The sequence below is a fragment of the Eulemur rufifrons genome, chromosome 16 (assembly GCF_041146395.1).
Source record: "Eulemur rufifrons isolate Redbay chromosome 16, OSU_ERuf_1, whole genome shotgun sequence".
Taxonomy (NCBI): domain Eukaryota; kingdom Metazoa; phylum Chordata; class Mammalia; order Primates; family Lemuridae; genus Eulemur; species Eulemur rufifrons.
This window is the reverse complement of record NC_090998.1, coordinates 27,461,949-27,483,631: the sequence shown is the minus strand read 5'-3', so window position 1 is coordinate 27,483,631 and position 21,683 is coordinate 27,461,949. Positions and strand designations below refer to the sequence as shown.

Sequence of the window (21,683 nt, the reverse complement as noted above, 5' to 3'; positions counted from 1 at the left end):
AGATTGTTAGAGTCAAGAATATAAGGCTTTTATTTTGCTTAGCAATGAGATTAAAACTACTTGCCAAAGACCAGGAGGTAGCATTATCCAATTCCAAGGGGAGCTTTTCCTCTTCTGGTTAAAAACAGACATTTTGTTAGCTCAGAAAAATAAGAACTCTTCCTCAAAAACATACAACTCTATTTTTGATGCTAAATTCTGTGATTTTTAGCATGTATAGATTTCAAACACTTTTAACTTAACTGGCATCATCCCAGTTTGTTCATGTACAGGAATTGTAAACTACCTTTCTTCTACCCTCAACACAATACAGCTTTGAATTTGTTTTTTCTGAATTTTATGTAGGTCTTTTGAAGTAATGCTTCTTTATTAGAAATTTTGTTTGCTTGTTTAATTTGTTTTGTATTTTTGGCTAAATATGTTCCAACAATTATAGAATTCCTTTTTTTAGTATGTTATTGTCTCTAATTTTTTGCTTTGCAAACTCTTTATTGGCTTATATTACTATGGCTTGAAGGAAAATTTTCTAATAATACCCCAGACTTTCTTGTTGGTTTCCTACCAAAGTGTGGAATGATTAACTAGCAAAGATATTTCTTATTTCTTATTCTCTTTATAACTATATCTTTAGCATGTATTTTTTTTGTAGTTTGGTCCAAACTATGGTTAATTGCCTCATTCCTAAAACTATCTTGTAGTTTAACCTAGCTGCTTCAGTATGGTGTGCTTTATAGAACTAGTTTTAGATTAATATTGCCTGGTTTGGGTTTACTCCAGGTTTTTCCTCTTATGGTTTTTGTTTTATATTTGCTGTCTTCCTGTTACAGTATTCCAGTTACAATCTAACTGCTAGGAACAGATTGGCGCTACAAATAGATACAGAATCCATGGTGATATGCAATTTGGCTTTTTATAATAACTTTTCAAGTCACACGTAGCTAACTACTTTATATATTTATATATATATATATATATTTACATTTTTACTATTTTTCTGAATTATAAATTGAAAGGTTTTTTTTTTTTTTTCTTTTTTTGAGACAGAGTCTCACTCTGTTGCCTGGGCTAGAGAGCCGTGGCGTCAGCCTAGCTCACAGCAACCTCAAACTCCTGGGCTGAAGCAATCCTCCTGCCTCAGCCTCCCGAGTGGCTGGGATGACAGGCATGCGCCACCATAACTGACTAATTTTTTTCTATATATTTTTAGTTGAATTGACAAGTTTTAATTATATATATTTATGGGGTACAAAGTGATGTTATGATTTATGATATGTGGAGTGATTAAATCAAACTGATTAACGTATCCATCACCTTCAATACTTATTTTTTGTAGTGAAAACATTTGAAATTTACCGTCTTATCAATTTTTTTTTTTTTCTTTGAGACAGAGTCTCACTCTGTTGCCCAGGCTAGAGTGAGTGCCGTGGCGTCAGCCTAGCTCACAGCAACCTCAAACTCCTGAGCTCAAGGGATCCTCCTGTCTCAGCCTCCCGAGTAGCTGGGACTACAGGCATGCGCCACCATGCCCGGCTAATTTTTTCTATATATATTTTTAGCTGTCCATATAATTTCTTTCTATTTTTTAGTAGAGGTGGGGTCTCGCTCTTGCTCAGGCTGGTCTCGAACTCCTGAGCTCAAACGATCCGCCCACCTCGGCCTCCCAGAGTGCTAGGATTACAGGCGTGAGCCACCGCGCCCGGCTTATCAATTTTGAAATGTACAGTACACCATTATTAACTATATTCACCATACTGACAATAGATCTCAAAAAACCAAAACAAAAAACCCTTATTCCTCCTGTCTGAGAGTTTGTACCCTTTGGCCAACATCTCCCCATTCCCACCCACCCTCTAGCCACTGGTAACCACCATTCTACTTTCTACTTCTATGAGTTTGATTGTTTTAGGTTCCACATATAATGAGAACATGTGATATTTGTCTTTCCATGCCTGGCTTATTTCACTTAGCATAATGGCCTCCAAGTTCATCCATGTGGCACATGACAATTTTCTTCTTTAAGTCCAAATAGTATTCCATTGTGTATATACACCACATTTTCTTCATCCATTCATTTGTTAATGGATACTAGGTTGATTTCATCATAACTTGACTATTGTGAATAGTGCAGCAGTGAATATGGGAGTGCAGATATCTGTTCCACATACTCTTTTGGATAAATACCCAGAAGTGGGATTGTTGGATCTATATTTTTACTATTTCTATTAGCAGAAATGAAATCATTTTGGCATTTGCAAGCAGTTCATAAACAACTTAGTTAATTAAGAGACCTGAATTCTCAATGGGAGGTCACTGTTGTTTAAAACACATGCACTGGCTGCACAATCATTTTATGTCTCCCTTCCCCCTTTTTTTTTTTTAAAGAGAAGAGCCAAGTGCATTGGCTCATACCTATAATCCCAGCATGGGAGACCAAGGCAGGAGGATTGCCTGAGGCCAGGAGTCTGAGACCAGCCTGAGCAACATAGCAAGACCCCCATCTCTACCAAAAACAAAAAAAAAAATGAGCTGGGTGTGGCGGCGAGTACCTGTAGTCCTAGGTACTTGAGAGGCTGAGGCAGGAGGATCACTTGAGCCCAGGAGTTTGAGGCTTTGGTGAGCTATGATTGGGCCACTGTACTCCAGCCTGGGCAATGGAACAAGACCTTGTCTCTAAAAAGGAAAAAAATTAATTTTGGCATCTTTAATTAAATAGTATTCTTACATTAACGAACATGGGGCAGCCATAGCGTAGCAGTAGTACTGTTCAGTCAGATGACAGATTTAGAGAGGCTTTTCAGTGAGGAGGATAAAGTCATTCTCAATTTAGCAAATTACAGGAAAGATAAGGTTAATTTATAATTTTAGGTAAAATTATGTGATAGTTTTTCCATTTCCAGAATGTTATTTTATAACCTTTTTTTAATGAAATTTTATATTTTGTCCTTATGTGTTTTGATTCCTTTTAAAACATGAACGGATTCACAGAGGAGATTTCGAGTGATGAAGAGGAGACGAATGTAAATGCCCAAGCAATGCAGTCAAATAATGGAAGAGGTGAAGATGAGGAGGAAGACGATGATGACTGGGATGAAGAAATATTGGAAGAAACTGCCCTTGAGGGATTCAGCACTCCGCTTGACCTTGACAGTAGTGTGGATGAATATCAGTTTTTTACACAAGCTCTGCTAAGTATGTCTTTATGTTCTGAATCTTCATATATTTTTCCTAAATTCTTTCTTCATTTCTTCCTGTTAGAAGTTGTTTTGGGATCTGCCCCAAATTGGTCTAGATTCTTTTTTTAAATTTTATTTGTTCTTTGTTGTAGAAATCCTCAAGCATATATGAAATGAGAGCGATTAAAATAATACAAACCTATCACCCAATCCTAGCAACCTTCATCATTGTAAAGTAGCAGGGTGAGCTTATAGATTATCCTCACAAAAGCAATTTTGGGCAAGAATATCTGCATATATTTTAGGTATGAATGGACAAGCATTTTTACAGAAAAGAATGAAAAACTTCAGGCATATGTTGCTTAAAAATTGTGGCCACAAACTTATTAGTAATTCACAGTCCCTGTGGGAAGGAGCTGCTGGTGTGACTTTCTGTTATATAAGCAGTTTGCCAATTTCGTACAGCAAGGGAAGCTATAAATACAGTTAAAGGACTCATAAATGATTGGGAGAAAATATTTGCTACGTACACTATTACAGGTTCAATGTACACAGGGTACAAAGGCCATCTACAAATGGATAGGACCAGTAACCCAGTATAAAAATGGGAGATGTAAATGGAAAATTTACAGAATAAAAATAAATAAAAAGCCAATGAAAATATTTAGGAAATTATTAACAAAAGAAATTATTCAGAATCCCATTAATGTAGATTATTTGTTTTATGGTTAGATAGTATTTCTTTCTTTCTTTTTTTTTTTTTTTGAGACAGAGTCTCACTCTGTTGCCTGGGCTAGTGTGCTGTGGCATCAGCCTAGTTCACAGCAACCTCAAACCCCTGGGCTCAAGCGATCCTCCTGCCTCAGCCTCCTGGGTAGCTGGGACTATGGGCATGCGCCACCATGCCTGGCTAATGTTTTCTATGTATTTTTAGTTGTCTAGATAATTTCTTTCTATTTTTTTTAGTAGAGACGGGGTCTTGCTCTTGCTCAGGCTGGTCTCGAACTCCTGAGCTCAAACGATCCACCCACCTCGGCCTCCCAGAGTGCTAGGATTACAGGCGTGAGCCACTGTGCCTGGCTGGTTAGATGGTATTTCTACAGTGATACCATAATTTATTTCAACTGTTGGATGTTTAAAATTATTTCCAATTTTTTGCTATTATAAGCAATATTAAAGTAAACATTCTTGTGTAGAAAATATTGTTATTAACAAGGCAATACTAGTACATTGGTACTATTTAGTGTCGCTACAAATACCATTAATGATGAAAAAAACACCCTCATGTTTTTATTGAAATTTAGCAGGAATTAGACGCAGAGAGCATAGGGAATGATATTCTAAAATGTGGAGAAAATATGAGCATATGGAGAGTGTGCTCTTAGGCAGTTGTTCCTGGACATGGGTGTGTGTCACAGTCACCAAGGAAGCTTTTAGATCTTGGGTGCTATCTCAGGAAATGTATTTTAAAAACGCTCAAGTCAACGTTAGGCAACCAGCTTGGGACCAGCATGTAGGGTCCACTACCCAAAGTCTCTATGAAGGTATCAAGTCGGACTGGATTGTAGTAACCTTGAATTCTAGACTGAGGAGGTCTTTATCCCATTTCCCCCTGGAATAGTGTTGAAACTTGTTCCGTGCGAGGGCGACCTTGGGGATGTGGTGGTTCACATCAGGGAAGCTACCAGGTGATGCAGAAAGAGCTGAAGGCGGCGAGATGCAGGAACCAAGCATGAGATTGATCCCTTTATTGAGGGACCTGGAGTCGGAGGGTGGCATTTGATGGAAAGGAGCATATAGGTGAAAGATATAAAGAAGCAGAGGGGACGGACATGGTGGCTTATGTTTGTAATTCCAGCACTTTGGGAGGAGGAGGCAGGAGGATTGCTTGCTTGAGGCTGTGAGTTCAAGACCAGCCTGGGCAACATGGCAAGACCCCATCTGAACAACAACAAAAAATTAGCCAGGCATGGTGGCATGCACCTGTAGTCCCAGCTACTTGGGAGGATAAGGCAGGAGGATTGCTTGAGCCTGGGAGTTTGAGGTTGCAATGAAGTGTCATTGGGCCTGAGCAATAGAGCGACACCCTGTCTGGAAAAAAAAAAAAAAAAAGCAACAGTTTGGGTGTGGAGAGGGGGGCATGGTCAAAGATGTTAAGGATTTACAGTGGTTGACTGGGGGACTAATAAACTGGTGAGGAACATGAGATAAAGAGGGCTTGGGAGGAAAATGTCAAATTTGGTTTTGTAATAGTTGTGCTGTTTGAGGTGCAGTATTCAAATGGAGCAGTTCAGTAGGCTTAGGGGAAGGTTTTGCCTAAATGTATAGATTTGAGTCCTTGGTGTAGGAGCAATGCTGAAGCTGCAAGTAGTATGAAAATTCAAGAGGAAAATGGTTATAAGTGAGTAGAGGTGTTTACCAAGACCCAGATTTTAGAGAACATCCATAGAGAGAAGACAGTGAAGGAGGCAGAGAACTAGGCAGAGATTCACCATGTCCTAACCTTCCTTTGACACCACATGTAGTTGGGTGCTGAGTGGGTGCTCAGAGGTAATCCTCTGTTGGATTATCTTGTGTTCATTACAGTACTGTACTCTTTGTTTCTTACTGTCTGTGATAATTTCATCGTAATTTGATCATGTTACCAGTTCTCTGAAATAATAATGGTCACTGTACTATCTTATCTTTTCTTCCTCCCCCTTTTTGCCCCCAAAATGCAACAGCTGTGCAAAGTCGGGATGCTGCCTGGTACCAGTTGCTGATGGCTCCACTCAGCGAAGACCAGAGGAGCGCACTGCAGGAGGTGTACACACTGGCAGAGCACCGCAGGACAGTGGCAGGTCAGCTGGAGTCACCTCCCGATTGGACGCATGTGTCAGTGCCAACAGTCATTCTTGCTTGATGAGCTAGGGTTGTCTAAATACTGCTTTTAAAATTGTTAGAGAACAGCCTTCAAGATAATAAGGAATTGTCATTGTTGTAGGATTATTATTATTTTTTTCCTTAAGACACCGCATCTCCACTGTTGCTCAGGCAGTGGTGCGATCATAGCTCACTGCAGTCTTGAACTCCTGGCTCAGGTGATCTTCCTGCCTCAGCGCCCCAAATAGCTAGGACTACAGGCACATGCCACCATACCTGGACAATTTTTAAGATTTTTTTGTAGAGATGGGGTCTTGCTATGTTGCCTAGGCTGGTCTTGAACTCCTGGCCTCCGGTCATCCTCTTGCCTTGGCCTCACAAAATGCTGGGATTACAGGCCTGAGCCACTGTGACTGGCCTGATTATTCTTTTTAATCGTGATGTCTTAGCTCTGCAAAAACCTATGCATTGACACATGTCTATTAGTGGTGTTCTCATTCACATCCTTATTGTATTTTGGAGGCAAAGGTACAAAGTGAGGGTTGGGATGCCTCTTACTGAGGAAGACTTAATTAGCTAGATCACCCACGTAAACATCTCAGCCACAGGTGGACCAAAGGGACATAATGAGTTCTTGTGAGGAGGTCGTGTTCCTAGAAATTAAATGCTCTCCATTCCAATTTGTTGGGCTTTATGTGTTATTGATTCTTGTTGATTTTCAGTTTTTAAACTGGAGAAATTATTTTATGTTGATTATTATGGCCACTTTAGATTATTAATGGAAAAGATTTTGTAGTTACAAAAATATTTTAGTAGGGCTGGGTGCGGTGGCTCACGCCTGTAATCCTAGCACTCTGGGAGGCTGAGGCGGCTGGATTGCTTGAGGTCAGGAGTTCGAGACCAGCCTGAGCAAGAGGGAGACCCAGTCTCTACTAAAAATAGAAACAAAAAATTAGCCGGGCATGGTGGCTCACGCGTGTAGACTCAGCTACTTGGGAAACTGAGGCAGGAGAATCGCTTGAGCTCAGGAGTTGGAAGTTGCTGTGAGCTAGGCTGACGCCACAGCACTCACTCTAGCCCGGGCAACAGAGTGACACTCTGTCTCAAAAAAAAAAAAAAAAAAAAAAAATTTAGTGGGAAACATCATGCACTAGGCATCTACAGTTTAGAACTCTGGTTCTTCTGCATGGACTTAGATTTTCAGTTCTACGCACAGATTGTCCCTCCTAATGTGAGAAATCTGGGTGCCCTTTCAGCAATAGAGACTGTGAAGCTAGTCGAATACAACTTTGAGACTGGTTTTCATTTCATTCATTTTTTTGCAAAGTTTTTCCTTGATAGTTGGGGTCTATTAAACGCTGACATTCAATTTGGCAGAGTAAGTATTACCACAAGTCACATTCCTTCAGATTTCTAAGTATATAAAGAATTTGGCACCTTTGACATTATCTCCAACCTTGTCACCTTAAATACTCTTTTTTCCCCTCTCTCCTGCAACTCCTTTCTTTTGGAAAATGCTAGAGGCAAAGAAGAAGATTGAACAACAGGGAGGCTTCACATTTGAAAACAAAGGCATCCTCTCTGCATTTAACTTTGGGACTGTGCCCAGCAACAACTGAAGGAGGGGACGTCAGCCGACCAGAGATCATGGCCACATTTTATTTCACAAGGGGAGCGTGAGGGTCAAGAGGGGGAGAAACGAGGGGCTGCTTTTCAGGGCCCTCCTGCTGTGCTAGTTCCCATCTGGCATCAGGCAGCACTTTTCTCCACTCTCCCTTTCCCCTTTGACCTTTCTCACTCGGAAATCTAGATATTTTATTAATAAACAGCTACTGTAACGTATGAAATGAAAGAAAAACAGAATCATCAGATTGAAGAGGACAAACCATACGCTTCAAAGGCTGGGTGCCCAAGGTGGTTTTAGAGGATTGGATCGACTTGCACGTCTCAGGTTTTTGCCATGCAGAATCAATGGATTTATGCGGATAACAGTGCCTTCTGTTGTACATGAATTATCAGAAAAATTTTTTTGGAGTGCATTGCAATTTTTTTTAAAGCATAAAACATATTTCTAGATATAATGTAAACCTTGGTTATATGTCAACTTACTCTGCATTTTACTCTGTGAATTTACTGTTAGGCAGTTAGCTGCGAGTCACTCTGGTTTCAAAAACATCACTGCTCCCTTTGCTCACCCTGCTGCCGGGAGCCTGCGTCAGGGGTTGTGAAACATGCACTGGCTCTGGTTTTTTATAAGATGTTTTGTGGCTTTCTTAAGAAGTGTCTTATTCCTTCTTCCATCATATTTTTCTGCCTTGAAAGGGGTGGTATTTCTTTTGGGGTCAAGAAATACGCATATCAGTTTCACTCATAACCTTGTAAGTTACGAGTGGTCCTGCCAACAGTTTCTTGGCAACAAGTGGCAGGGGCTCTTTAGTCACTGGAGTCAACAGTAAGTCTGAATATATTCTGAATCACATACTTAACTATACAGTTAATTCATAGTTATACCTAAAGCACATTGAACTTCTAGGAGAAAGGTGCTACATAGGCACACTGTCTTTCTTGATATGGGGGCTTGCATTTTCAATAACTTATCATTCCAGCTATGTTGGACCAGGGTCCAAAGCATTTTATAATGATTTTTTTAATCTAGCAAAAAGACCCAAACAAATCTAACTTTTTGCTTTCTCACACATTTGAATTTTCTCCTGCCTAATTTGTTCTAGTCTTTATTTATAGCTCAGTTTGACAACTGAAGTTTTTGAAAGGTTGTGCAGACTCCATGTTAAAGAAGAAGAAAATTTTTTCCAAGGCTTGGTTCAGCTGCACTCTTAGATGGGTTATGATGTAAGATAGCCTATAGACAATGTTGCAGATGGACATCACAATTGTTTTTCTGAACTGGTTCAAGACCAGAACATGGATCACAGTGTTTTCGTTCAGTGGAATGAAAATGTATCTTCAGAATTTAACATATTACTGGATGTGATACAACTTTTCATTTTTGTGAAATGGAAAATTCAGAAATTCACAGCTTAAATTTCCCATCAGTGACTGGAGGAATTTTTTTCAGGGGCTTCATATATTGCCCTCCCTATTCATGTATTAACTCTTTTTAGACTTTTAGATTAAGTAATTTTTACAGAAGTAGCCTGAAAAACGATGAGTTTTGGAGCTAAATGACCCCCTGCTTTCCTCTGTCCTTCCCTTCACAAGGCATTGAAGCTGAATGTGCCAACGACAGTCAGAAGAGAAAGATGGCACTGGGGGAAATTTTAGAGAGCTTTGAAACTCTTTTTATTCTCCTCATATTAATTTTAACGTAAATAGTATGCCTTCACACTGGATTGTAAAAGGCATCTGATTTTAGAGATTTTATTTTGTGATGTTTGTCTTCTACAGTATTAAAGGGAAAGAAGTATTAATGTGCATCACCCTATCTTGTTTTTGAAGCCAGGGTAGTTGTATGATTTTGTTACCAGCAGCGCTAACCTGAATGTGACCTGGTTACTTTGGAAATGCAGGAACTTACACGAATGTACTGTAAAATAAAATGCGGACTGATTCCCAGGATTCTGAAGTCTTCTTGTGTGAAATGTTTTCTGAAATAGGAAGGTGCCTTGGGCAGGTGCTAAAACCCATCAGTATGTTTTCCTGATTTCTGGGGACCTGAAGCAAGGTGACCATTGGCCTGGGAGGGTAACAAGGTCTCCTCAGGAACAGCTAAAGCATGGGGAGAATGGTAGGAGCCAGAGCCCATCTCAAACCAGGGTGTCCAACAAGAGTGACAGGGCTCTGAAAGGTCCATTTCAGGACCTTGGAGGAAAGGGACAAGTCACTAAAATGGAGCCATTTTCTGATGGGCTACTATCAAATTAGGAGTGGTCAAAACTGAACTGGTAAATGCTGGCCTTCTGATTCTCAATATAGTCATGTGTTGCTTAACAGAGATACATTTTGAGAAATGCCTTTTTTAGGCAATATCATCATACAAATGTCATGAGTGTACATACATGAACCTAGATGGGATAGCCCACTGCACACCTAGGCTGTATGGTATAGCCTATTGCTCCTAGGCTATAAACCTGTACAGCATGTTAACTGTACTGAATGGTGTAGGCAATTATAACACAATGGTAAGTATTTGTGTATCAGAACATATCTAAACATAAAAAAGGTGCAGTAAAAATACAGTATAAAAAGTAAAAAATGGTACATCTGTATAGGGCACCTAACATGATGGAGCGTACAGGACTGGGAGCTGCTGTGGGTGAGTCCGTGGGGAGGGAATGTGAAGGTCTAGGACACTACGCTATTGCAAACTGCATAAATACTGTTCAGTTAGGCTACACTGTGTATAAAAATCTTTTTCTTTAATAAACTATAGCTTATTGTAACTTTTTTACTTTATAAACTTTTAACATTTTGACTCACTTAGCTTAATCATTGTACAGCTGTACAAAAATATTTTCCTTTATATCGTTATTCTATAAGCTTTTTTGTACATGAATATTCATAGCAACTTTATTCTTAATAGCCAGAAACTTAACTCACATGCCCATCAGTAGGTGAATGTATTTTTAATTTTTATTTTTATTTCAAAATATTACAAGGGTAAAAATGTTTTGGTTACATGTATCGATTTTGTAATGCTTGAGTCAGGGCTACAAGTGTGCCCATCACCCATATAGTGTTCATTGTAACTGTTAGGTAGGTTTTCGCCCATCCCTCCCCACTCCCTCCCTGCTGCTTGATTTCCATTGAGTTTTACTTCTGTCTATGCCGTGTGTGCTCGTTGGTTAGTTTCAATTTAATAGCAAGTATATGCCGTGTGTGTTTTTCCATTCTTTAAATACTTAGGATAATGGTCTCCAGTTCCACCCAGATTGCTGCGAAAGGCCTTAATTCATCCTTCTTCATGCCGGAATAGTATTCCACAGTATACATACACCACATTTTGTTAATCCACTCATGAATTGATGGGTGCTTGGATTGATTCATTCCACATCTTTGCAATTGTGAATTGTGCTGCAATAAACATTTGAGTACAAGTGTCTTTTTGATAAAATGACTTCTTTTCGTTTGGGTAAATACCCAATAGTGACATTGCTGGATGAAATGGTAGGTCAACTTTTAGTTCTTTGAGGAATTGCCATACTGTTTTCCACAGAGGTGGTACTAATTTGCAGTCCCACCAACAGTGTGTAAGTGTTTCTTTCTCTCTGCATCCAGGCCAGCATCTGTTGTTTTTGGACTTTCTAATAAATGCCATTTTAACTGGGTAAGGTGATCTCATTGTGGTTTTAATTTGCATTTTCCTGATAATTAGTGATGTTGAGCATTTTTTTTTTTTTTTTTTTTTTAGATAGTCTCACTGTGTCACCTGGGCGAGAGTGCCGTGGCATCAGCCTAGGTCACAGCAAACTCAAATTCTTGGGCTCAAGCGATTCTCCTGCCTCAGCCTCCTGAGTAGCGGGGACTACAGGCGCACGTCATCATGCCTGGCTAATTTTTCTATTTTTAGTAGAGATGGGGGTCTCACTCTTACTTAGGGTGGTCTCGAGCTCCTGACCTTAAGCAATCCTCCCGCCTCGGCCTCCCAGAGTGCTAGGATTACAGACGTGAGCCACCATCCGTGGCTGAGCATTTTTTCATATGTTTATTGGCCATTTGTCTATCATCTTTGGAAAAGTTCATGTCTTTTGTCCACTTTTTAATGGGGGGGGGTTTGTTTCTTGCTGATTTGCTTGAGTTCTTTGTAGATTCTGTGTATTAGCCCTTTATCAGTTACATAGCTTGCGAATATTTTCTCCCATTCTGTAGGTTGTCTGTTTGCTCTGTTGATTATTTCTTTAGCTGTGCGGAAGCTTTTTAATGTAATAAATTCTCATTAATTTTTGTTGTTGCTGTGATTGCCATTGGAGTCTTCTTCATAAATTCTTTGCCTAGGCTGATTCTAGAAGAGTTTTTCCAACATTTTCTTCTAGAATTCTTATGGTGCATGCCTTACATTCAAGTCTTTTATCTATCTTGAATTAATTTTTGTGAGTGGTGAGAGATATAGATCCTGTTTCAACCTTCTGCCTGTAGCTAGCCAATTTTCCCAGCACCATTTATTAAATAGGGTTTCTTTTCCCCAGTGTACGTTGTCTGCTTTGTCAAAGATCAGTTGACTGTATGTGATGGTTTTATATATTGGTTCTCTGTTCTGTTCCATTGGTCTGTCTCTGTTTTTGTGCCAATACCATGCTATTTTGGTTACTATAGCCTTGTAGTATAGTTTGAAGACAGACTACCTCTTGATAAGAGATATCTTTCTGAGGAACGTGGGAAGACAGATTTCACTGTCTGCTAAAATCATCCATCCTGTGGGTACAGAAATCATCCTGGGGTCTGAGGCTTCAATCAGCACATGGAAAACAACTTTCTGATTTCAAGGAAGCTACTTTTAACTTTTCCCTGTTTCTTAAGGTAGAAGTCTGTTGGCAAATAAAAGTCCACATGCTTTCTGACATCACTTCTGACTCTTGTTGCTATTTATTTACCATTTACCTTTGAAAGTGACCTGCTTAAAGATAAACGTATTCCATTTTAAAGAGCAGTGATTTTGTGTAAAATATAGCACAAAGCTCAGAAAGTTCCAATAAATATTTTCTCTAGTACTTTGTGAAAATGTAGAAATCTGTGAGAAATATTGGGGGAAAGGCACGATGAAGAGAATGAGACAAAGGTTATTAAAAAGAGAAATTGAACAGAAGACAAAGGATAAACTATGTTTTCCAGTATGAGTGTGAAGACACTGATTAATCATTTTGACAAGTGAGGCAGGAGAAGCCTTTAAAAGCCTTCTGTTTATTTGAGGACTACAGGATGGATTATTTGTGTTATCAGAAATCCTATCTGTCTTCTAAACTAGGATTACATACTCTCTCCTACGCTTTGCAGTATGAGTAAGGACAACATACCCTGTATTGCTAGCAAAACAGTCAGACATTGCCCAAACAAGAACACTGGAAAGGCAATGTGTGGACATGTGATTTGAGGCAGAACTAGGCAATCTCCAAAATTCCTCCATATCAAGATTCTATGATAGGCTAAAAACGGAGAGTGAATATAATACCTGAATTTTCCTAAAAATGGTCTCAATTGTCTACTTTCAAACTAAGCTATACCTAAAAACAGGACAATCTGTAGCTTAGACTCAGTTTGCGTATGTTTACAGATGTTAGGCCTTTGTTCTCTGGGACTATTATTTGTTTTTATTTTTAGCAGCCTTCATTTTTTTAATATGTAAAACTTTCTACAAATGAAAAGGCATGATCTAATTTATAGGTCATATTTACATGACCATAAAACCTTATTTGCAGCCATGGGTGAATTAATTTTTCATGTTTTCAGACATTATCTTGAGTTATACTTTTGAATGTGCTCATTTGTAGTAATGGCTGTGTCTGTGACTTAGCGGATCATCTCCTAACCCCTGCAGTTGGGATAGTTCTTCAATACATCAGTGTAAAGTGCATGACAAACTGGCACTGCTGCAAAGCTGTTTCTCAGAATTATTCGAGAGCACTCACAAGCCTGGGCGTGCCTCTCTGCCTTTGGGTTCTATTTTTACCATCTCATGTTTCTGTTCAACTTGGAAATCCGATTTTTAGAGATATTTGGTTTACAGTGAATTGTGGGGTCTAAACACGAACAGAATCGCTCGCGTAACGTAATAACACAGGCTTTTGGCCCCCCACATCTTTTGTTGAGCTGTCACTTGGCTATGGTGACACTGTCAATTTTATTCTGCCGTATAGAGAACCACTAAATTAGAGTCATGGATTGTGCTGCCGATCAGATTTGACAGAACCTCTAAGAGATTTTGCAGTGGGACGAAATCAAACATGGTCCAGTTGTACTAACTGTGATTAACAGTATACCCTCATTAAAGAGAGAGGTTTTTTAAATAATGTAAAGTGCATTTCTGTATAGTGGATCTATTTTCCACTGCGTGCTTTCTAGAGCATTGTAAATGTGGTCCTCAGGATATTATGACCCTTTTAAAGCAAAGTTTAAGTATGGAGTTTAAAAACATGAGGGAGAATGTCCTAAAAATGGAGTTAATGTACCTTTGTATAATTCCCTCTTTTCAAAGCTGTAGAAATGTACAGAAGTCACCAGAAATGGAGGAGGAAGAATGACTCAAAATCACCATGTAAGAATATGGAAGTGAGTTGGGCCGTGGCCAGCTCCTGCCTTGGCCATGCACACTGGCAACAGAGGAGAGGCTATCAAGCTATTTGCCTTCACCCCAGGGCCACCTTCGTTCAGTTACTAACACTGGACAGAGATAGGGTGACTTTGCTTATCCCCAGCATTTCAAAGAGTATTTTTGCCTACCCACATTTCCTGATACTCTCTAAAACATTCTAGAATTTCTAACTCTTGATATATTGTTTCTTGCCTTTAAAAAGAGGACTTATATGCCCACATGCCTTTTAAAGGTCATTGATATCATTTTTGGCAAGTTTTTGTACTTTGTCATTCTCATTTATTTTACACTCCAATTTCTAGTTTTTCTTTTTTTTTTCTTAGTTTTTCTTTATATGCTTCTTTATTTCACTCTAATAATTTAGTTTTTATTAGAAACATAGCTGTAAGTGCTAAGCTCATTAAATATCTACTAGAGTTTTAGAGATGGAATGATTCTTAATCTGGTTCACTCTATTTTGACTATTTGATATATAAAAAAAAAAAACAGATGGAGGGAGAAGAGTAGATGTAGGAACAAAGTGATTAATGGTATAAAACATGTTGCCCTCATTGGGAAAGCTGGGAACACAGTCAAATCTTCCCAGTGAAAAATTCACCCAACCTGCACAGTTCCAAAGGCTTTGTTGTGTGCTTGTGTGTGGGGTGGAAGGGTGATCATGGTGCTGAAACTGATGCCAGAGATGGCACGGTGACGACTTTGAGATGTATATCTTTTTCCGTTGTACCTCTACTTGTCCCACCCCTGCCCCAGTCCCCTGCTTTGTGTGGCGCACACAGTAGGTGTGACTTATTGTTAGCACTTGTGGTCAGTACTTGTTATTTTCCGACTTGTTGATTTCCCACCGCTCTTCTCAGTAACATAGAACATAGCCAAGAAGAGATCATTCTTACAGCCCTGAAGGGCAGAAAATGAAGTTGACTTAATTATCCATTTGTTAACACACCCTACCTATAAACTTAAAATGAGGTGGAAAGAAAAAGTATGGAAGCTTGTTCATGATGAGCAAGCTATTAGAGCTGCTGTAGGATGACTTGAATTTTTAAATTTTATTTTAGTATTTTAGACATAAAGTATTAAAAGGGTGTATTGCTTTGGACGGTAAAGGCTACTATCAATTTGATAGCAGTTCAAGAAAACAACTTGAGTATACCAATCATTTGGTTGTTTTTATTTTTGTTTCTAAAATTGCAGATGGACTTTGTGAACTAAGACTCTTGGAAAACAGCCGGTTTCTATGCTTTGATTTTTATGAAAATCAAAATCAAAGAGGGAAAGGTAAAATGATATTTTTTTGTTTTGGAAATTAAGCCAACTGTCTTAGTGCTAACCAGAAACAAATCTACATTCTTTATTCAGAAGGTTAAGCAGTAACTCAATGATTCTGTTTTATAGACTCTTTATTTTTAATATTATTGTTAGATATTACTCTTAATTATTAGCCAAAGCTATTCAGCAAGAGAAAGGTAATTTTTAGGAAATCTGAGTTTCTGCATGTTAGTTCCTGATTTTGCCACTGGCTTGATAGGATTTTCTTTATCTGTAGAATAAGGATTTGCAGAGGGAGACCTGGCTTTCCCGGTGACTTATACCCTCATAATTGTGAGTGTGACATTTTATAAAAGGAAGATTGTCTTCATTCTTAGTTTTTTCCTTAACTTGTAATTTAAAATAAAAACCAGGGAGAGAGGAAAATGGAAAAGTTATGTAGAAATTATCTTATACTTAATTTTAAAAACAACTTGTTTTGTATTTATAACAATACTGTATTCTTCAAAGAGAGCTTGGTTCCTAAAAGTAGTGCAGCTGTACCTCAGGGCACGCTATAAAAATTTTAGGAAACCACAATCATAAAGGAGCTGAAAAACAGCGTACTTAGATGTCTCCTGGATGAACAAAGGAAAGTCAAAAAATTGAAACTAGTTGCCTGGGAAACTGCTGACTGGGGTGGGGGTGGCCATTTAATGGGATTTTGGATTAGGCTTTTTTTGTCCCTAAACTTTTATCATTTCCTATTATGAATATGTTTTTTTTCCTCTTTTCTGCTATGCTATGAGGAAAGAAGGAATTTAGAAGGGCAAAGTGGGCCTTATCCCTGAGAGGTGAGAAACTGAGAGTGGCCAGCACTGTAGGTGGTCTGCAATGCTAGAGTTTGGGGTTGGGTGGGGGGAACTCTGCCAAACTGCCAAACACTTGGCTGCTTCCTCTGCCCCTATTTCTAAGACATATTTAGGGAAAACTCTGCATAGACCTCCTTCACAAGCCCTTTAATATGTTGTTTGTTTCTCTAGATTATTAGTTGTATAGTTCTTTGCATGCTAGTAATTTTTGATTCAATGCTGGAAATCGTGTTAAAAAAATAGAGGCTCCTGTTGAAGATGCCACTGAATAGAGAAAGTTCAAATTTTTCTTTGCTAAGAAATTAGAGTTGAATAAAGGGGGAACTCATTTAAATACAATCAAGGACTGAGTTGAGGTTAAAGTGCAGTTTTGGAAAGAGTTAGTCCACTTTATGTGTGCCCCTCTACCTAGGGCATGGCCCTCCAGGGTTTTTAGTTAAAAGATGAGTAGGTCTTTGTTTCCTCAGTACCAATGGACTGTGGGCATTTCTGTCCTATTTTTCAGAGGTTTGCAGCTTAGCTCTTTAGTCTCCCACTATAGCCATTTTTGGAATTAGCTGAATGCCTTGAGAGGGGAGACCAGCTACAAATAGATTTCTAATTTTGTCATTCCAGCCTTGAATGACCGCCCAAAGCTCTGTTAGTTTCTCTGTCTCCCCAGAAGAGATCCTCTGCCTGGACCAAGACCAGCTCCATCAGCTCCAGCCTATTCCCAGAATTGGCAAATGTCTCCTGGAGAAGGCAGCTGCAGATTCTCAGCTCATTTGTGCAAGGTTTTCTCTGCTTGGTACCTCGGATTTTAGTCCCTCTAGTACTGTTTGCTTTTACAGCTCTCTGATGCTTTAGCAAATATAATTTTTAAAAATGTATCTAGATTTTGTAGTTGTTCTCAGTGGGAACATTTTCCTGCTATGAATTCCATCATATCCAGAAACAGAAATATATTTTATTTAGTGTTTGTCTTTTTAGGTGTGTTCTCACTTTTGTCCATTTGATCTGACTTGGGCTGAGAGAAATGAAGTCTCCTACTACTGTTCTCATCTATTTCTTCCTGTGCCTCCTATGACTTCTGTTCTGCTGCTACATTGTTTAGGATAGAGATATTTATAACTGTTACATCTTCATTTTGGTTTGTATTCATTAGCATTATAAGTTGTCTTTTTTACTGCTTTTTTGGCCTGAATTCTGCTTCCTTTCGTATTATATTGCAACCATCACTTTCTTTTTGTTCTGCATTTTCCTGGTATGTTTTTGTTCATCTTTTTACTTTTAACTTTTTGGAATAATTTTGTTTTCAAGATGCCTCTTTAGAAAAACAGCTTTATGGAGGTATACTTGATATAAAAAATGCACATATTTAAATATAATTTGATGAGTTTGAACGTATGCATACACCCATGAAACAATTACCATGATCAAGGTAATAGACATATCTATCACCTCAGGTTCATTGTGCCTTTTTTTTTTTTTTTTTTTGGTGCTTTTTGTAAGAACATTTAACATGAGATCTACCCTCTTAACAAATTTTTAAATGCCTAATGTGTCAAGGTGACTCTTGTGTATAGCACAGGACCTGGGTTTATGACCTAGATTTGTGATTTAATCTGAAAATCAGTCTTTTTCTTTTACTAAATAAATTGAACTTATTTAAATTTATTGGTATGATTAATCTTAGTTCTATAGTATTATATACTATAAAATTTTAAAAATCTCTTCTATGTGGTCTCTTGCTTTTTGTTCTAGTGGCTACATAATTATACCTTTACTATTTTTATTCTTTCTTTAGAATTATATCTAATTTTCCTAATATAAGCAATATTAAAATTAGCTTATATTCTATTTTTCCTCCTTCACCCCTTCCCCTCAATCATATAATTTTCTTCGATAGTATTGTCTTTTTTTAGTGTTTACTTTTATATTGCTAAGTATGCTATACTTCTAAAACTTGACTTTTATTTATTGTTGTTGTTGCTGTGATTGCGTTTGGGGTCTTCTTCCTGATTAAATTAAAAAGCTTCTACACAGCCAAGGAAACTATCACCAGAGCAAACAGACAGCCTACAGAATGGGAGAAAATATTTGCATGTTACACATCTGATAAATGGCTGATAACTAGAATCTATATAGAACTCAAAAAAACAGCAAGAAAAAAATCAAACAACCCTATCAAAAAGTGGACAAAGGACATGAACAGAAACTTTTCAAAAGAAGATAGACTAATGGCCAACAAACATATGAAAAAATTCTCAACATCTCTAATCATCAAGGAAATGCAAATCATAAACCACAATGAGATATCACTTATCTCCAGTGAGAATGGCCTTTTTCAAAAAGTCCCAAAACAATAAATGTTCACATGGATGTGGAGAGATAGGAACACTCATACATTGCTGATGGGACTGCAAACTAGTACAACCTCTGTGTAAAGTAATATGGAGATATCTCAAAGAGCTACAAGTAGATCTACCATTTGATCCAGCAATCCCATTACTGGGCATCTACCCAAAAGAACAAAAGACATTCTGTAAAAAAGACATTTGCACTAGAATGTTTATAGCAGCACAATTCACAATTGCAAAGATGTGGAAACAACCCAAGTGCCCATCAATCCATGAGTGGATTAATAAAATGTGGTACATGTATACCATGGAGTTCTATTCAGCCACAAAATACAATGGCGATCTAGCACCTCTTATATTATCCTGAATAGAGCTGGAGCCCATTCTCCTAAGTGAAGTACCCGAAGAATGAAAAAACAAGCACCACATGTACTCACCATCAAATTGGTATTAACTGATCAACAATTAAGTGCACATATAGTGATAACATTCCTTGGGTGTTGGGCAGATGGGAGTGGGGAGAAGGGGATGGGTATATACACACCTAATGGGTGCGGTGCGCACTGTCTGGGGAATGGACATGCTTGAAGCTCTGACTTGGGTGGGGCAAGGTCAATATATGTAACCTAAATATTGGTACCCCCATAATATGCTGAAATAAAAAACATTAAAAAAAAATAAAACTTGACTTTTCAACTTTAAATATCTCTTGGTTTCCAGGTATTACAGATGAAGCAATCAGTGGGCTTACTCTTTTCGTCTGCTTTTCTGTCTCTCATTTTTGGTTTTTTAAAAAAGTTTCATTTTTTTAAAGTTATCAGATCTTATATCACTTTCATTCTATTCTGTCACCCTTATTTTCCCCTTTGTTTTTCTCTTATATACAAACAGACATATTTGCCCACGAAAAGTCTTTTTGTTAAGATTTCCCCAGTCATCCCTTGATTGGTTACAGATTTTCCTCTAGTAGCTTCCTTCATGTGAAATAAGAATTCACATGAACAGCATTCCCTGAATTCTTGAATGTTCCAAGCAATTCTATAGTAGTAACTGTTGAAAGGAATGTGATCAAGAGCTCCGTTGCTGCCAAGAGTGCCAGTTGGGACAACCACTGGAAAACAGATTTGCAACAACTTAAAACTTAAACATTCGTTATGCAGGAATTTCCTTCTTACCAAGAAAAACTCTTGCACAGGCGTAACAGGAGTCACATACAGGAAGGTTCCTAACAGCACTGTTTATGAGAGCAAAAACTGAATACCCATCAGCAAATGGACAAGTGAATCAAGGTATAGACCTCAAATTGAATTTTACACATCAGTCAAAATAACAGTCACCCCCAACATGACAGATGAATCTTAGCAATGTGCTGTATTTTATTAATGTTCATCTTTCTCTTTTTAGCATCTATAAAATTTTGATGTGTTTTACAATGGACGGCAGGTCATTGTTTCATTAGAAGATTTTTTTTCTTAGTCTTATATAAAGCAATTCTGGATCTTACATTTGATGAGGTCTTATTATTTGACAAAATAAAGTCTCAGAAGATTACATGCTATGTGATGCTTTTTGTATAAAGTTGAAAACAACTACAACTATGCAGTTTCTATTTATGAGTACATATATATGATAATACTAAATATGTGTGAGGGAATAATGAACAAACATGTCAGAATGGTGATGACCTCTGGTAGGGGAAGGCAGATAGAGTGGCTGGGAGTGGAGCACAGAAAGATGAAAGTTATTCTAGTTCTCATGTTGGTTTCATGGGTATTTATGATATTATTTAATATGATTTCTTTTAATAAAATAATTTAACAAATTTCTCTTAGGTTAACTAAGTATATATGCATCCATACATAAGGACTAAGAATGAAAATATGTCATGAACTAAGAATTCTTATTAATCTAATTTTATACATCTGAGGCCAAAACTAAATAAAGCTATGGTCTGTAGGCTTTGTATTAGAAGTAAAACTTGGCTGGTTCTTATTTATTACTTTGAGTATATTGTAAGTGTGTAAGTGTTTAAACTATCTTCTGGCATTTGAGTAATCTAATGTCATTCTGATTTACTTGCTTTTTTTTCCGTAAGTGACATAATCATTTTGCTTGGATTTCCAAATGATTTTCTTCATCTTTAAAGATTGTGACTTTACTAAGACGTGCCTAAGTGTTGTTGTTGCTGGGCCAACTGTCCCTGACACACAGTGTACCTGTTCAATAGGTAGACTTAAATCTCCTTATATTTCAAGAATATTTCCTATAATTATATTTTCAAATATATGTTGTATTGCACTATTTTTAAAAAAGTTTCTTCTTTTACATTCTATTATTTGTACATATGTAGGATATCCTTTGCCTGTGTGCTGTGTCTTATGATTTTGTCTCTCATTCCTATGATCTCTTTCTCTATTTTGGTTTCATTTTGCATGCTGTTCCCATTTCATTCCTGTCCATCTCTTACTGTGCTTTCTATAATATCTATTTTCTTTCATGCTTTGTAATAACTTATTCTTTATATTTGTTTATCGTTTTGCTTTCTTTTCTGAGTCCTGCCAGTTCCGCTTTATCTTCTTCCTGGTATCTACCATACCATCACCATCTGCCGTCTCTTCCTTCCTTCTCTCAGTTCTTCTAGTTCTGCTTTGCCATCTTCCTTCATAATTATGATTTTATTGGAATATGATTTTTATCTGCTCTGTGACATGTCTTTCTCATGAAAAAAAATTTTTTTTTTTGAGACAGAGTGTCACTCTGTTGCCCAGGTTAGAGTGCCATGGCATCAGCCTAGCTCACAGCAACCTCAAACTCCTGCGCTCAAGCGATCTTCCTGCCTCAGCCTCCCGAGTAGCTGGGACTATAGGCATGCACCACCATGCCCGGCTAATTTTTCTATATATATTTTTAGCTGTCCATATAATTT

At 37.9% G+C, this 21,683-nt stretch overlaps 1 protein-coding gene across 2 annotated transcripts in view; it reads left to right on the top strand.

Moving 5' to 3' along the window:
• IPO8 (importin 8) overlaps positions 1-9,598 on the top strand; it is a 71,293-nt gene extending 61,695 nt beyond the window's left edge. For both annotated transcript variants that reach the window (XM_069491799.1, XM_069491800.1), the window contains 3 exons: positions 2,986-3,189; positions 5,897-6,013; positions 7,557-9,598. In XM_069491799.1, the coding sequence (XP_069347900.1) occupies positions 2,986-3,189; positions 5,897-6,013; positions 7,557-7,654 (419 nt within the window). In that variant the 3' untranslated portion in view covers positions 7,655-9,598. The remainder of the gene's footprint in view (positions 1-2,985; positions 3,190-5,896; positions 6,014-7,556) is intronic.
• Positions 9,599-21,683: the final 12,085 nt, after the last annotated feature.